The sequence below is a fragment of the Fukomys damarensis genome, unplaced genomic scaffold, assembly GCF_012274545.1.
Source record: "Fukomys damarensis isolate Sample0158 unplaced genomic scaffold, DMR_v1.0_HiC HiC_scaffold_21, whole genome shotgun sequence".
NCBI lineage: Eukaryota > Metazoa > Chordata > Mammalia > Rodentia > Bathyergidae > Fukomys > Fukomys damarensis.
The window spans coordinates 12,194,858-12,213,477 of NW_022900933.1; the positions used below are offsets into that span (position 1 = coordinate 12,194,858).

Here is an 18,620-nt window from a genome sequence, read left to right on the forward strand (position 1 = left end):
AAAAAAAAAAATTAACTTTAGGGGCCAGGGATTTAGCTCAGTGGTTCTGCTGCCTGCTTTGCAAGCAACAAGGTCCTGAGTTCAATCCCTGGTACAAAAAAGAAAAGAAAAGAAAGGAGGGGAAAAAAACAAAAAAAAACACCCAAACATGTAACTTAAAATAGATAAAATATAAGTAGTTAAACCTGGGATCAAAAAACAAAAATTAAACTATAAAGAATTTACCAAAGTAATCTTACCAAGACAGCAAATAAGGGTCTCACTATGTAGTTGAGACTGACCTGGAACTCACTATGTATCCCAGGCACAATCCTCCTGCCTCAGCCTCTTGAGTGCTGGAATTACAGGTGTGCACCACCACACCCGGCCTGTAGCATGTAATTCTTATGATGCTCCTATAAATTAGATGCTGTGTGTATGTGTGTCGCTAATAGCATCTTTCTTTCACAATGGACGAGATCAAGGTCCTGGGTGATTGTGTTACTGAACACACAATCAATAAGCATTGGAAATAGGATAAGCAATTTTTTTCCTGCTTCTTTATTTATTAACCACCAGGATACATTGTGGGGATGTATTGAATGTATTACAACACCAAGCAAAGAGAATAGCATCAGACTACAACGCATCAGGCCAAAAGGATTCATCGAAGTCATTTATTTTACATCCTTGCATAAAATTAAGCAAGTCATTGGTTCACGGATGCATTTATTAAAGCATTTATTGAACAAGTGCTATATATTCTAAGCACTGTGCCAGGCAAATTGATTCAAATTCAAAGATGAAATAAGATAATACAACCCCTTCAGTGACTAGTGAGGGACAAGGTAATGTTATGACACCATAACATTAACAGTGGAAGGGGGAGACATGCTATGAGAGGATAAAGGAAAAATTAGTAGCCTCCATGGGAGTAGGAGTGGTCCTAAAAACTTCCTGGAAAAACAACCTAAGCTGATTCTTGACTCAAAAAAACAAAAAAACAAAAAAAACAAAAAACTTTTATTTTTTTAAAACAGGTCTTGCTAATAAGTTGTCCAGGTTGGCCTCACCAAGGCTGGCCACGAATTTGCAGTTCTCCTGCCTTAGTCTCCTAAGTAGCTGGGATTATAGGTGTGCACCACAGAGTCCTGCTCAGATTGTTTTTGCTTTGTTTTGTTTTTTTGAGACCAAGTCTCACCACATAGTTCAGGCTAGCCTTGAATTCACTATGTAGCCTAGCCTGACCTTGATTTCAGTGATCCTCCAGCCTCAGCCTCCTGAATGCTTGGCTTATAAGCATGCACTACCACACCCAGTTCAAACTCTTAACTAGCAAAATAAACAAGATAAATCTGGTTAAATTAATATATAGATTAATTCCAACATACACCAATGAACAAATTTTAGAATGATTATATCATAGTATATCATTTGTATATAACACATACATATAGAAAAATCATGAATTTTTTATGGATACATGTATAAGCATGTACGAGCCAAGAAAACATTCTAGCAGCATATTTTATATCTGGTTACTCTCAGGGGAAGGGTCAAAGACACAGGACTGGAAGAAGTAGTCAGAGGGGACTTTAGCTTAATTGATTTTAAAAGGAAACTTTTTTTGTGTTTTTTTTGTTTGTTTTTTTTGAGACAGGGTCTCACTATGTAGTTGAAACTGACCTGGAACTCACTATGTAGCTCAGATTGGTCTCAAACTCACAGCAAACCTCCTGCTTCAGCCACGAGTGCTAGGATTACAGGCATGCCGCACCTGGCTAAGGAAACTGTTATTATGTGTAACTTGTATTTTTTTAACATTTTATTTTGAAATAATTACAGATTCAGAGGAAAATGTAAGAAACATAATAAGGTCCTTTGTACTCTTCATCCAGATTCTCCTAATGTTACCATCTTGCCTAACTATAGTACAGTGTCAAACCAGGAAATTTACTTTGCTACAATCCAGAAAGCTTATTTAGATTTAATCAGTTATAGATGCACTGGTGTATGTGTGTGTGTGTGTGTTATGTGTGTACACAATTGTATCAGATGTGTAGCTTTGTGTAGCTATCATAATTAAAATACTTACCTGTACCCACATAATTCCCTTATGTTACCTTTCTTCAACTCACATCCCTAGCTCCTGGAAACTACTCATTTGTTCTCATCTTCTTTTGGTTTGAGACAGAGTCTTGCTATACAATCTAGGCCAGCCTTGAACTTACTATGTAAACCAGGCTGGCTTCAAAACTCACCATCCTCCTGCCTCAGCCTCCTAAATGTTGGGATTACACGTGTACACCACCATGGCCTACTTATTCTCATCTTTGTATGATTACATGAATATTCCATTAATGGAATCAAGCAGCACGCCTCTAAGATTAGCTTTTCTTATTCCATTAAAGTTTATCCAAGTTATTGCATATATCAATAGTTCCTTTTTTTTATTATAACGAGTAGTATATTTTATGGTATGAATGCACCAAAGTTTGTTTAGCTTTTCATCCAATGACAGATATGTGGGTACTTTCCAGCTTTTGGTGATTATGAGTAAATCTGCTACAATCATGTACAAGTTTCTATAGAAAAACAAATGTTCACTTTTCTTAAATAAATGCCTAAGAATGAAATTACAAAGTCAAAAGATTAAGTTAATTTTTAATTTATAAAAGAAGTATCATACTTTTCTGAAAAGGTTATACCATTACACATTCTCACTAGCAATTGAACAGGTACCTCCTCTAGGGATAACCAGTTTCCACCATGCAAGATAAGCACATTTGAAGCTTTTGTTTTAAAATGGTAGATTCACAGGTCCCACTCCAGGCCAAACAATTCTAAATGAGGGTTTCAGGAAGAAGAAGCTTTAGCAAGCTCTCCAGGTGGTTTTGATGTCCTTTAAATTTGAGAATTACTAGGTGAGGATACACTCCCCAAACCCCAATGTGTAAAACTGATTTTATAGCTCCATCTTGTGGCCTAAAAGATAAATTGACTTTCTCCCACATAATTAATTGACATAGGCTGTTAAAGCCCAACAATAATCCTTATACTTCCTCTAAGGATTTGTTCCTTAGACGCAACATTTTGACCCATGCCATTACACTCAGGGATTACAGGTTCAGAAACATTATAGAATGCACCTTTGAAAATGCAGACTATTTTGGGATGAGTATAATCATATACATTCACTCAATATTTGCTAAATTTCCGTAACATTGCAAGCATTGTGCCCTGGAGATTAAAGATGAATAAAATCTGGTCCTGACCTTAAAAATTCCCAGGGAAACACAAGTAACAGTACGGATTAGTACAAGAGCCTCCTTTCTGAGAAGCAATCCCCAAGTGCTGGGAAGAATATCTAAGACATAAATAAACTGGTTTAGCTAGAAATAAAATGTACTCATTTAATAATTAATACAGCAAAAGAGGCAACCGATACATGCAGCATAAATGCCACAAACCAAAAGTACTCTGCAGAGATTCTGAATAGAGAAACACTCCCCTTAGTAGTAAGGGTAAATGTCATGCATTAGATATATACTCTGTGCCAAAACTGTGCTGGGTGCTCAGGACACAGTGAGTAAAGGGAGTTTTAAGAGTACGTTTGGGGAGGCTAACCGTCTCATTGATGGATTACCATTTGAGTTTGGTAATTAGAAATCAAGTGGATTAAAAAAAAACAATCAAGGAGAAATTCTCCTTGATGCGTATTTGTATACAAGGGAGTAGTGCAAGGAGAGAAGGGAGACTGGCAGAGAGAAAGAGCAAAATGTTTGAGTAAGGAATTTAAATTACATTCAATAAATAGGTCATATATTCTTTCCAAAATTTTTTTTTTCTTAGAGTGTCTAACATTATAGGTTCTGGGGCTAGGAAGGTAAACAAAGGTAAGTCACTAAAGCTCCTGGACCAGACAATAGCAATACTGATGTTTAAGAATATGTGCCATAAGGAACAGGTGAGCTACGGAGCCAGTGAAGCCAGCACATTATGGAGAGTGCAATGTGGCAGGCACTTCATAAACAGGAAAGAGGGGCCCCACCAACACTAACACGGAGCAGAGGGAGAGAGGCCAAAGAGTTACATAGGACTCTTGAGAGTTCACCCAGGATGATTACAGGAGTGATGAAAACATTACTAAAAACAAAGACCTTAATAAAAAGTCTTAAAACAAAGCTTTCATTAAGGGTTTCAGAGGACCATTTTCATGAGTACTATGTGAGTATGTATGGTAAAGATGGCTGGATGAGAGAAGAGAGACAGAAAAGCAGGAAAGAACAGCAAACTAGAAGGCATGCCCTCAATTAGTCCCTGAAAACCAAACTCCAACAAGGCCCAGGTTTCCTTCTTCGTTTTTTGTTTTTTTGAGACAGGGTCTCACTATATAGTTCAGGCTGACCTTAACTCTCTATGTAGCCCAGGCTGGCCTTAAACTTGTGATCCTCCTGCCTCTGCCTTTGAGCCCCAGGTTTTCTGATGTAGTTTTTTAAATACCATCTAAATGTTGGATCTTCCTAACTTTCTTCTCTCTGTTGTTCCTTTAAGCTAGCTCCTTAAAGAGCTGATGGAAGAGGAAGAGGAGGTGATGTGAAGGGGGCATAAAAGAATTAAAATGTATTATGAACATGTACAAACTCTCTCTCCATGATGAATATAATCATTATGTATTGCAAATGTGTACTAAAAATTAAAAGAATTTTAAAAAGCTGATGGTGTTGCTACAACCACTGAAATAATAAAGGTAAATACTTACTTGAAGCTAATAGTAGCTTTGGATTCTTTTTTTAAAAACTTACTTTAATATATTTCTATGTTTATGTAGCTTCATAAATTTTTAAGTATACAATGATGAAACTACTACCCAGATCAATTTCTTCAGGCACCACCCACTCCAGGGTAAGCACTATTATGACTTCTATAACTTTCCCATTCTTAAACATCGTACAAATGAAATCATACAGTATAGACTCTTTTGAACCTGGCTTCTTTTATTCAGCATTATGACTAAGATTCATCTAAGTCAATGTGTGTATCCATAGGTTGTTCTTTTATGTTTGTGTAATGTTTTATTGCGTGGCTATTTCTATGGTTGATTTGCCTGTTTTCCTTATGCAGACATTTAGGTTGTTTGCAGCTTTGGGCCATTATGAATAAAGCAACTGGGAATATTCTTGTATATATCTTTGGTGTAAATACGTACTCGTTTCCCTTAGCTTTACCTAAGAGTGAGACTGTTGAGTCATATATTTAGTTTTAGTAGACACTGAAAAATAGTTTCCCTGAATGTGAGTTTCATTTGCTCCACACCCCTGGTCAATGCTATCAATCTTTTCTTTTTTTAAAAAAGTTAACAGGTTTGTATATAAATTAGGAATACGCCCATGGCTTAAATTTACTGGTTTACGTTATATAAATAAGTATGAAGAAATACAAAGACCACAGGAGATGGAGAAGGGACTTGGGAGTGGGTGGGGGAGAAGGGGAAAGGGGAAAAGGACATAAAGGGGCCAAGGTACAACATGTATGTGTGTTTGTGTGTTTGTGTGTATGTGTGTGTGTGTGTGTGTGTGTGTGTGTATATATATATATATATATATGAATTTCCCACAATGAATGTATTATTATGTGCCACAAACATATACTAATAAAAAGAATGAATAAATAAAAGGAAGAAAGAAGAGAGAGAAAAAGACAGATTCAATGAGTTTTCCTCTTTCTTGATTAGTTCATTGAAACTTTAAATCAAAATTAACCTGAGACTCTTTAAAAAGCTTTTATTAAGAAAAAAAAGTCCCTGCAGAAACTCCAATGACCACCCTAAGATGTTCCCTTGCCTGAATGTCTCCTTCTGTCTTCCTCTGACCCCCTCTACTTTCTCTGCTGCCTGATGAGTTTCCTGCCAATCATGCCTTTCCCAATAAGGATGAGACCTTCAACTGGACTTTATGCTCTTCCGTAATCAGGTGGAGCTCTATATTATTCAGCTTTATTTTTAAATCCTTGTTACATTATTATAATATAACAATTCACAGTTCCACAGGGTTTTTTAAAGAGACTTTGACAGAGATTTTTTTTTTTTTTGTCACTTCCACTAATGCCCAACATGGAATGTCCGCTCTGAGAAGTACCAACAGATAAACCAAATCCACTCCTCTCACCTCCACGATCTCACTGTTCTGCTCCTCCTTCCCAAAATATTAGCCTCTAACCTCTCCACTAACTAGAGTGGTCAAGAACAGGGCCAGCCTTCAAGTTGTGATCCGAACCAGTTTGTGTCCCTGGGCAAAACCAAGCTCCAAATCCTTCATCCAGTAATGAAGATAACAATGCCTGTCTCATAGAGTTGCTTCAACAATGAAATTCTAACTATACATGGATGTGTTTAACCTGGAGACGAACGAATAGCAAAGCAATCAATAACCTTCTTCATCTTCTTGTTATTGTCCCCCCCCACATACAAATCATTCCCCCCATTCACCATTCGTAGAAGTTAGAAGGCTACTGAGAAAGTCCAGGGCTCTCCCCAAACCAAAAGTTCAGAACTTTCAGTAACTACTGATGACTGGTTCTCACTTGGGGGACCTGTTGTCTAAATATAAATTACAACAAAGTGAGGTTTTCTAAATGTATGTTCTAACAAGTGTGTAGTCATATGTGCACAGTGCTTTGAGAGCTATAAAAAAGATACTGTGACCTCTGGATGCTTAGATCTGGGTTGAGACACCAGGTATTAGGACCTACATCATACTAACCATCAGAGAAAAAGACTTATCCAGGCAAGCTCTCCAAGGTCAAAGAATGGACACTGACTGTGAAGAGAGATTAAAGAAGGTTGGTGGAGTAGGCAGTTGTTGGAGCTGGGCAAGTGACAGTAACACAAGGCCCTGTCTTTTTCATTTTAACTATTCTGAGTATACAGTGACAACTCATTGTGGTTTTAATTTTCAGTTACTTCATGACTAATGAAGTTGAGTACCTTTCAAATGCCTATTTGGAGATCCTGTTGGGTAATGCATATATTCAACAGTTTACTTGTCTCATAATTTGAATTTTAGGGCCAGGGATTTAGCACAGTGGTACCATGCCTGCCTTGCAAGTGCATCCCTGAGCTCAATCACTGGTGGTGGTGGGGATTGAATTTTATCTTTTACTGATTTATAGTTTTTTAGATCTAGATGAGTTTATGTCCCATATATGTTCAATATATATGAAAAAATTACTTGTCTTTGGCTTATTTTTCATCTAATGGTGTCTTTTTGATAAAGAGAAGTTCTTAATTATGACTTTTTCTTTCCATAGTATTTTTTGAGTCTTAATAAATTTAAGAAATCTTTGTCTATTGATGGCTTTGCATTAAGAAAGAAAGGAGGCCAAGTCAAGACAGCTTCATTCTTTTTTTTTTTCTTTTTCAGTACTGGTGACCGAACCCAGGGCCTTTGGACTGAGCTACATACTCCTATACCTTTTTTAAAATTTTGAGACAAGTTCTTGCTGAGCCGATAAACTGCTCAAGCTGGGCTCAAATTTGGAATCTTTCTGCCTCAGCCTCCCAGAGTTCTGGGATTACAGGCATGTACTTCCATGCCCAGCTCTCATTCTTTCAAGTTTAAACAAACACCAAAGTAAAAGGTACCTTTTCCAGCCTCTGATATTAAACTCCTGGGCTCTATTTTTCCATAATAGTATGAGAAATCATTAGACAGAATATAGCAGAGATTGTCCAGAGATTGTCTTTAATTTGATCTCTACAGAGCAGGAAAGGCACAGGTCTCACACAACAGATGTTTAACCTAGAGATCCCAAACACCACATGAGATCCAAAGAGAAACTTCCTCTGGCAGTAGAAATATGCACTCATTATCAATTTCTAATGTGTCATTTATGTAACCCGTAAAAGCACCATTTTACAAGGTAAATCTTTACAGGGATTCTGGCTTTCTCTAGTTTTACTTTTTTTTTTTTTTTTTGGTTTTTTGAGACAGGGTCTCACTTATGCAGTGAGACTGACCTGGATCTCACTGTGTAGCCCAGGCTGGTCTCAAACTCACAGTGATCCTCCTGCCTCAGCCTCCCAAGTACTGGGATTACAGGCATGCGTGTGCCACCATGCCTGGCTTAGTTTTACTCTTGAGTGGGAAAGAACCACTCTCTATATTAACCTTATCAAAGCAAGACACTATTACCTATCACAGAACTAACAATTCCTGACAAAATAAAAAGATTAGAAGGGGAAGAGGTGGTTTAAAAGGAGACAGTTTTAAAAGGCAATAAAAAGGATGAGACAAGCGGAATGACAGCAGGGGAAAGGCTGCTTTTCTTGACTCCTGTGGACATTAGTGGATCACAGTTCTGGAAACTGTTCTGCCACTGCAACAGTCCAAGTAAGACATAAATGGGAGGTTGGCAAAGACAAAGGAGGATGGTTGTGAAAAGACAGCAGAAACAATCTAAATGAAATAAACGAAACCTTGTTCAAATATGCAATGTATCCTTGTAAACATGAAGATTTCTCCTTTAGTCAATTACACTCTCATTTCCAGTTTCTCTAGCCCATTCGCCACACTAAAATCTCTAAAGCTGACTTTCCCAACTCCTATATCTGCAGCGCTAGCAGGTAATATAAATGAGGGGCTACACCTGAATTAAGACATCAAGAAGTGGTGAGACCTACAAAACATAAGGTTTAAAGGAGAATCTGTGACTTAGTTTTGCCTGTTACCATGTAAGAGAAAAGTCCAATGGTACCAGATCTTTTCATTTTTTCAAGAGATGTTTAAAATGTAATTTTTCTGTGTAGTTTTCTACACTCTATTATATCATGTATATCAAGTTATCTGTGGGTTGAATCTATCCTATAGACAGCTTCCAACTTCTGTTCTAAAGCTTCAGAGCAAAATCATCAGCTCGTGCAGGTTTCCAGACTTAGAAAAGCAAGAAACTTGGAAAGCTAGCATGCAGACAGAGGCCAGACTATGAGACAATGTAAAGGGGTTAGCTTCTGTGCTAGGGTTAGGCTCAGTGGGAGAGTGGCACTTATGGAAGGGAGGGAGGGAGGAATTTTTAAAGGGGTAACTTTCAGGAATGGTCTAAAAAACTCACACTGCACAGCTGTAAAAAGTTGGTGTTGGAAAAAAAATCTAACAGGAATTTTGAAAAAGTTCCACTTAGAGGAGGCAAGGGTGAAAGAACACTAAAATGTGGACCCTTTTTGACTGAGAAAAAGAGAAAGGGAATATGATTGACTGTACACACACACACACACACACACACACACACACGTTATTCCACTTCTCTATGCCTTAATTTCCTTAACATTAAAATATAGAACTTATTTCATAGGACTACTATAAGGGTTAAATAGGGTAATCATGCAAAAAATTGTCATTACCCTTGTCATATAATGTTTAGTAAATGTTAGCTATACAGGCAATGAGAGGCGAAGTAACTTGCTTAAGATCACATGGCTATTATTACACCTGGATCTGGCTTCAGATTTTATACTCTTAAACCAGTGGTGGCAAACCTATGGCATGCATGATGCACAGGCTTTTGTATCACTGAAAGCTCTAAAAGGTTTACCATCATGGCTCTAAGCCATAAAGTGTTCTGCCTCCTCTTATTTTGCTGGGCTAGTTTCTTAATCTGTACAATGAGGAAGTCAGATCAGATGATAACTAAAGTCCATTTAAGAGTTGCTATTTTATTTTGCCAGCCAGCCCTCTAACCAGCTTATTTTAGGGCAGTAGTGGGACAAAAGTGACTCTTACTTCTACACCCACAAACTATCAACTTAAAGCAAAGCAGTGTAGTTTAGGCTGAGAGTAAGCCAGAGAATCCATTCAAGAACTGAATAAGCTGTAAGGTAAGCCAAGAAGGAAAAGATGTTCATTGTATCAATCTTTTCATTGCTCCAATGAAATTATATTTGTTTCTTAAGAGACCAGTAGTCTTTCTGAGTAGCCCCTGAATTCACCCACATGTCCATGCTATTATACAGGCTGGAAGTCACAGGCTGGTAAGGAACCACAATAGACTAAATTTCAGAACACTAAGTAACTCTTCCGCTTTTTCAGGTAAGGGTCTGTATGAAGATCTGGTAAAAGCTTTCTCTTGTCCCAGGAAAAAAAAGCCACATATGTTCACTCAGATAGATGAGCACATACAATTTTATCCACAACTATAAGAGGTTTACAAATTCCCTAAACTTCTCCCTACACGTCAAGTATCTCTAATACAGATCTATCCTATTCTAGCTTGTCCACCCAAGGGACCCAAAATTGTCCCCAAGATCTGGGTTGGGATTTCTAAGCAGATGTGCTTAGGAGACAAATTCTCTACAGCAACCTAGCGTAATTAATCCTATATGGAAAAGAAAGAGCCCTCTCTCCCTCCACATCAACTTGTTCTGAGGGAATTCAAACAGAAAAGATCTGTAATTTAATCCCTAAACTCCAGTGGATATAAAATCAAGAAGTATTTAAGAATATTTCATACCCTTTTTCTTCCTGACACCCAAACACCACGTAACATTAGAAGAGCTGAAATAAACAGGAAAAAACATCCCAGTTCCCATGGCACTGTGTTTATCCATTTATTCCAAAAAAGGAGTCAGGCAAGATTGCCAATTAGCTTTATTAGGTGACATTTCTCCCATATGGGCTTTGAAAACTATAGGTTACCAAAGAAACCACAAAATTTCAGTCATAATTGAAGAAGAAATCAAAACAAGAAGGTATAATTTTCCCCCAGAAGGCTAGCAACAGTTTAAGTGCTAGTTAGGATCTAGAGCAACGTGTAGAGTTAAATATAGTTTGCAGGCTTACAAGTCAATGCAGCCTTTGGTGGTGGGGTATAGTTTAGACAATTTTTATCAAAAATTTCAAAACACACCTCCTTTGATGGAACAAGTCCTTAAGATATTTTGTAAAAGTAAGCCAAAGGAGATATATACCTAGATTCAATGCAGCTTTGTTTATAATAACCAAAAACAGAAAACAAGAAATCCTTGTTTATGGGTATATCATAGTAATGAAATATCACACAGCCATTACAGGTATGCGCCAGAAATGTTAAGTGCTGATATGAAAAGATGTCCAGACATACTGATTGAAATAAGAAATTGGGAACAGTGGGTATTATTATATGGTTCCTTCAGTTTGAATTCTTTAAGGGATACATATACATGCTAGTAACTGCATTAAACTGGGCCCTAAAAAGATATACACAAAACTGAAATTGTTAACTGTGATTACCTTTGGAGAGAGTGACCAGAATCCAGAAGCAGAAGAACCATACTGATGTACAAACATTCAAAAAGCATACAAGAAAAAAAAGCATACAAGTAACAGAAATAAATTCAATACATTTATAAGTAAACAAATTATTGAATTCAATAAATAAATCTAATAAATGTTACTGTAAAAATAAAACAATGATCATCACTCAGATTGGTAGGGGTTGTCTGGGAACTAAACTTAGGACTTTTGCATTGAGTTATATTCTCACTCTCATATTTAAAATTTGAAGACAGGGCCTTGCTAATTTACCCAAGTTACGCTTGAAATTTCAATCCACCTGCCTCAGCCTCCCAGATGTTTGGATTATAGGAATACTCAACTATGCCTGGCTAACTTAGAATTTTTTTTTAAAAAAGAAAAGAAACCATATTTAATGAGGAAACAAGTGGAAAGGGGAGGAAAGGGGAAAAGAGCCCATATGATGCACAGCAAGAAACTAGTGGAAGAGACTGGAGGAAATCAAAAGGAGAATTAAAACACATTCATATCCCTTCTTCTCCTAAGATACTGCTGACATCATGAATTAGTCAAGCTTTCCACTGGAGATGATTAGCTCAGTGCCCACTCCAGTTAGGAGCTATTCATTGCCACTGTAAGTCGGCGAGTCATAGGTTGGGAAAGGGCTGGCATAGTCAGTCTCAATCCTGCCTTCTGTAATACTAATGAGGCAGAACAGCTATTCTTCAAAGGGCATGAAATGGCAGAGAACACTACTGCTGAACGCAGGAGACTGTCTTCCTTACAGGCAGTGCAAAGGCACATTAGGGGCCAGCCACTACATGCACTGGAAAAGCAAGAGCCAGGTCTGTGTGCAACACAAAAATGTGGGAGAAATTGCTGCTCCCCTATGGAGCTTCAGGGACCCCTGATCAACACGAGGGAACCCCTCTGAGCTATACAGATCTGCTGTAATAGTTCTAATTCCTTCTGACTGCCTCATGGAGGCAATTAGCTAGGACTAAAATTGGAGGAAGAAAATCCTCTATACATACTGCCCTTTTCATCTGAGGTCCATTAAACAAATTACAACCTTGTATGCTGTATACTTTCTATGACATTCTTTTGCAATACTGCTTTCCAAAGTAGGAAATTGCCTCCACAATGGATTTCCAGGAGCTAGCTGTCTTTTATGAAACAAGGGTGGCTTTATGTACAGGTGCCATAAAAGGTCATCCTTCCCTCATAGGATTTATGAAATATGAAAAGGCCTTCTATTTGCCCCTATCCCCACATCCTTCATTGCCTGAAATTCCTCTATTAGTGATTCATACTACTAGGTCAGGATAATTCTAAGTGTACTTGTTTAATAATAATGAAAATAGAAGAAACTCATATTTCAGTTTTTTTCGTTTGTTATTTTGTACCAGGGATCGAACTCGGAACCTTCTGCTTGCGAAGCAGGCAGTGGAGGTACCAATGAGCTAAATCCCCAGCCCGATTATATTTCTAACACCACCATAAACTGGTTCTTAACCTTTTGTTGTTGTGCTCACTAGTCCTTTCAAAAAGCTGGAAAAAACAAACTTCTTTCTCAGAAAAACACTTATATGAATATAAAATATATATTTTCCATACAATGTTGGGGTTCAGAGCTCCCCTGAAGCCCATCAGAGGACCCTCTTCATTCTGGGGTTACGAACCTCTGGCTCAGCAGCAATCAGTCTGGCAAATCTCCATATCCCCAGCCCTCACCCACCAAGAGTACCCGTACATCTACACAGTGGTGGGCCTCAAAAGAGAAGGCAGTTACTGAAAGGAGGCTCATTCTTCCATAAAGTTGCCTGGAACTGACTTGTCTAGAGTCCAGATTACAATCAGCAGGGAGTATGGCCTTCTCATTCTGCCTGCTGCTCAGGAATAGGCTCTCCTTGGATCAGAGACACGAGTACATGTTCAGAGATGCGCAATTGAGAGCAATGGCCAAGCAAGTTCTCACAACATTTGCTGGTTGATCACTTTACCTGAGAAATGAGGGAAGGAAAAGTTTGAAAACTTTATGAATCAAAAGGGACTCACCTCTGAGGTTTTCGAATATCCCAAAGTCCTACTCCTTCCTTTGAATTGGCTGTGGCCAATAACCTGGGCTCTACAGGGTTAAACATGACACTATGAAAGGCTGAAGGATAGTTTGCCAGGCAGAAAGGCTCTGTGAAAAAAGAAATTACAATCAGCTCATTCCAGGAACAGTAGGTCAGTGGCAGGCAGATGAGCAGAGCTGAATGTGAGTAAAACACAATGACCACCCCAAAGGGCCAGAACCCCAACACAGGTACCCTTCCTGAAGGTCCCTCCAAGCTTGTACACATTTTCTGTGTACAACAGAACAACAGCTACTTAAATACATTTAACTAAATTTTAAGTCATAATACTCAGAAATCTATGCAACACCGTAAGGGGAGAAAGATGAAATATTTTACAGTTAGTAAAACTGAATTCCACATGAGCTTAAAATAATTCATGATCAACTTATGGTAGGATTATGTTTTTAATCCAAATTTATTTTTAACAGATTTAACAGATAAAGCATGACAGTGAAAATATTAAGGAAAACAATAGTGCAATTCTCCTGGATTACAATGCTAAGTGGCTCATTGTGGACTTTTATGACTTGATTGCCTGTATTATTTTTACTTTTTTAAAATGCCTAATGCCACCGGGCATGGTGGCGCACTCCTGTAATCCCAGCACTCGGGAGGCTGAGGCAGGAGGATCGCTGTTGAGTTCGAGACCAGCCTGGGCTACAAAGTGAGTTCCAGAGCAGTCTGAACTACATAGTGAGACCCTGTCTCAAAAAAACAAAAAAAAACACCTAATGCTTGAACTTCTCTTGCATCCAGCCAGTTCTTAGTCAAATTCACCTAGAGCCCTTGCATCCATTTGCATAAATTATAAAGAAGGAATCATTTTGCTACCTAAAAGGACACATTCCTGTGGAAGCTGTTATAGTCAAAGATAGAAAGTCCTTTTCTGACTCTGATAGCCACATACAGTACTGCACAAGCCTCTAGAAAGTGAGGTGCTCAGTCATCCCACCATCACGCAGCAAAGACAGAGGAAAACCTCCTCTCCCAAGTACAAAAAAACTCAGCGACAGCCACTTCTTGCTGTGACCTGGCCTGTCTTAAGACTATAAGGACAAGCTTCTCTGATAGCCTGGACCTCCATAACAAGCACAGCTCAGACTGTTCAAAGCTTGAAATATAAAAAAAATAAAGGCTAGGATGTAGCTCAGGGGTAGAGTACTTGCCTAGTGTGTGTGACACAGCTCTGGGTTTGAGTCTATGCACACACTCCCAACACAAACACGTGTGCACGTGCACACAGACTCAAACCCTGCCAGACAAAGCAGGTAGGACAGCAACAAGTGCAGACATAGGCAATCATCATGAAACCAAATTAAGGGGGGGGCATGACGGTGACACAGAGGTGGCACTGGAGAAAAGTGGCATTTGAAGACAGTTGCAGAGAGAAATCCCTCTGTAGGAAATGACCTGAGAAGATGCATTTCCTGAAGAACGTCAGAGAAAGTTCTTCATTTCACATGCCACAGACTAAAAAGAGTACATTTCGAAGAGACACTTAAAGACAATTGCCTGTACAAGGAATATATATCTGTTCCTTGGGTTCACTAAGGGCCAACACACAAGAGTTTGAGCAAATTCATCAGTATCTGAAGAAGAGTTGGCAAAGGTGCCCAACTTCTAAGACTTAGAGCAGGATGAGACTTCAAAAGACACACATGCATGCTGCCATGTAAGTCTCATGTTTTTTCTCCCTTAATCTCATTCATACCTAGATACACAGGTCATCAAATTGTTCAAGAAAACAGCCTTCTATACAGTGATCCTACCTCCATGAGGAGACTCCCGGATGTCCCAAATGAGAACTCGGCCATCATCTGAAGAGCTGGCAAAAATGTTGTCATTTACTGGGCTCACCGACAAGCCATATACTGCATCTTCATGAGCAAATACATCCAAGGTCTCGCTGCTAAGAAATGGAGTGAGAGAGAGAGGCACACAGGCACACACAAACATGCCCACAAACACAGTGTAGTCCCAGCCCTTTGGCAACTAAACTGTGTAGTCTCTTTGTTCCTATGAGAAAGTCAACCTAGCTGAACATAAAGAATACTGCATTTCCTAAAAGGTGAGTATTCAACTTGCAAGTGTGTTCGTGGATGGGGGGGTACTATTTAAAGGTACTATTTCCACAAATTTCACAATAATTTTCACACTAAGAATATTCAAAAGTGACTCAACAGCTGACTTTTCTGTTTTCATTTATTACAGAATGTATTTACTTGTGTCCAGATTTGAGGGTAGTACTTTATTTCCAAAAACCAAGGGAAGCTTTAAAGCAGCCATATATGATTACAGAGAGATAGAAAAAGATCTCTCAGCAGTCTGGCATGGTGTTTACAACCACAACTCTGAGCTGGACATCCTAAAATCAGGTCCTAGCATCCTTTGACTGTAGGTTACCTAACATCTCTGTGATTTCTTTCCCTCTTCTGGAATGGAGATCACATGATCATGATGGTTAAATCAATTACAGTAATACATACAAAACACTTGGAATGGTTTCTGGCACATGACAGTAAGAACTCTACAAACATTAGCGATGATGATGATGATGATGATGATGATGATGATGATGATGATGATGATGAATGATGATGATGATGATTTTGAGACTGGCTCTTCCTATGCTGCCCAGGCTTTTTTTTTTTTTTTTAATTTTATTGAGTTTATTGGTACATTTTAGGTATACAGTACAGTTACATTCATTGTTGGGATAATGTACCTCTACATGGCAAGTCTTGATTCTCATTTTTTCCCCTTTCCTCTGCCCTCCCTTCACCCCCTCCTCCCCTCCCCATCTACAAACACTTTATTTTCATCTTTTCATTCTCTCACATTTTTTTCTTTTCCCTTTTTGTTCTTCCCCTACGCATCACACCTTCCCTACACCTTTAGCTCCTTTCTTCAAATTTCTAAATGTCAGTAATCTTATTAGAATCTTATGCATTGTTGCAGAATATTCACACCAGGGAAACTATTTGGTATTTACACATGTGTGACTTATTTATTTCACTTAGGAGTATATCTTCAATATGTATCCATTTTCCTATGAATGAATCTATTCTCTCGCTCTTTATGGCTGAGTAATATTCCATTTTATAGAAAAACCACAACTTCTTTATCCAGTTTCCAACGGATGGGCAAATAGGTTGTTTCCAAGATTTAGCTATTACAAACTGTGCCGCTATAAACATGGGTGCACATACTTCTCTGTGATATGATTCTTTTAGTTCTCTTGGAAAGATACCCAACAGAGGGATGGCTGGGTCAAATGGAACCTCCAGTCCAAGCTCTTTGAGGTATCTCCATATTGATTTCCATAGTGGTTGCACTAGTCTGCACTCCCACCAACAATGGAGGAGGGTTCCTTTCTCCCCACAACCCCGCCAACATTTGTTATTGTGTGATTTCTTGATAGCAGCCATTCTTTGTGGGGTGAGGTGGAATCTCAGTGTTGTTTTCATCTGCATCTCTCGAATGACCAGTGATGTGGAACATTTTTTCATATATTTTCTTGCTGCTTTCACTTCTTTGTATGAGAAATGTCTGTTCATTTCGGATGCCCATTTTTGGATCGGGTCTTTATATTTGGGGGGACTGATTGTTTTGAGTTCTTTATATATCCTTGATAATAGTCCTTTGTCTGAGGTACAGCTGGTAAAAATTTTTTCCCACATTGTAGATTGTCTCTTAGTTCTGCTAATGGTTTCTTTTGAAGTACAGAAGCTTTTTAGTAAGATGAGATCCCAGTTGTTGATTCTTTCTGCTAGTTCCCGTGCTACTGAGGATTTGTTCATAAAGTCTTTTCCTATACCAATGTCTTCCAGAGTTCTGCCTAACTTACTTTCCAGCAAGTTTAATGTTTCTGTTTTAATATTTAGATCTTTAATCCATTTGGATTTTAATTTAGTGCATGGCGAAAGATAAGGGTCTAATTTTAATCTGTGACAGGTTGATATCCAGTTTTTCCAACACCATTTATTAAAGAGGCTATCTTTCCTCCACTGAGGATGGTGAGCTCCTTTGTCGAAGATGAGGTAGCTGAGTACATCTGCATTTGTTTTTGTGTCTTCCAGTCTGTTCCATTGATCCTCAGGCCTATTTCTTTGCCAGTACCATGCTGATTTTATCACAGTGGCTTTGTAGTATAGTTTCAAATTGGGAATTGTTACACCTGGTGCCATGTGACTGTTGCCTATAATGGCTTTTGCTATTCTAGGTCTCTTGTGGTTCCAAATGAATTTTTGGATTCTTTTTTCTAGTTCTGTGAAATATAGTGTTGGAATTTCAATTGGCATTGCATTGAATGTATATAGCAGTTTCGGTAGTATGGCCATTTTCACTATGTTGATTCTTCCTACCCAGGAGCAGGGGATATCTTTCCATTTTTTTATATCCTCTTCGATTTCTTTTTTCAGAGTGCTGTAGTTTTCAGTGTAGAGATCTTTTGTTTCTTTTGTTAGATTGATTCCTAGATACTTCATTTTTTTGGATGCTATTGTAAAAGGAATTTTTTCCCTTATTTCTCTTTCTGTCTGTCTGTTATTTGTGTATAGAAAGGCTATTGATTTTTGGGTATTCACCTTGTATCCAGATACTTTACTGAATCTGTCAATTAAGTCTAGAAGTTTTTTGGTGGAGTTTTTTGGATCTTCAATGTAGAGTATCATATCATCAGCAAATAATGATAGTTTAACTTCTTCCTTTCCTATCTTTATTGCTTTAATTTCTTTCTCTTGTCTAATTGCTGTGGCTAATGTTTCCAGAACTATATTGAAGAGAAGTGGCGATAGTGGGCATCCTTGTCTTGTTCCTGATTTTAACATGAAGGTTTTCAGTTTTTGGCCATTCAATATGATGTTGGCTGATGGTTTTTCATAAATAGCCTTTATTAAATTGAGGTATAGACCATCTATTCCAATTTTTTGCAGGGTTTTTATCATGAATGGGTGTTGAATTTTATCAAATGCTTTTTCTGCATCTATTGAGAGGATCATATGGTTTTTGTCCTTGACTTTGTTAATATAATGTATTACATTCACTGACTTTCGTATGTTGAACCACCCTTGCATCTCTGGAATAAATCCGACTTGGTCATGATGGATGATCTTCTTAATAATCCTCTGTATTCTGTTTGCTAGTATCTTATTAAGGATTTTTGCATCTATATTCATTAAGGAGATTGGTCTGTAGTTCTCCTTTTTGGTTGTATCTTTCTCTGGTTTGGGAATCAGAGTGATACTTGCTTCCA

General features: G+C 38.2%; 1 protein-coding gene across 3 annotated transcripts in view; it reads right to left on the minus strand.

The window, feature by feature from the left end:
• Dcaf5 (DDB1 and CUL4 associated factor 5) overlaps positions 1-18,620 on the minus strand; it is a 121,001-nt gene that overhangs the window by 55,150 nt on the left and 47,231 nt on the right. For all 3 annotated transcript variants that reach the window (XM_010645353.3, XM_010645352.1, XM_010645354.2), the window contains exons 4-5: positions 15,136-15,275; positions 13,302-13,431 (exon numbers count right to left, since the gene is read on the minus strand). In XM_010645353.3, the coding sequence (XP_010643655.1) occupies positions 13,302-13,431; positions 15,136-15,275 (270 nt within the window). The remainder of the gene's footprint in view (positions 1-13,301; positions 13,432-15,135; positions 15,276-18,620) is intronic.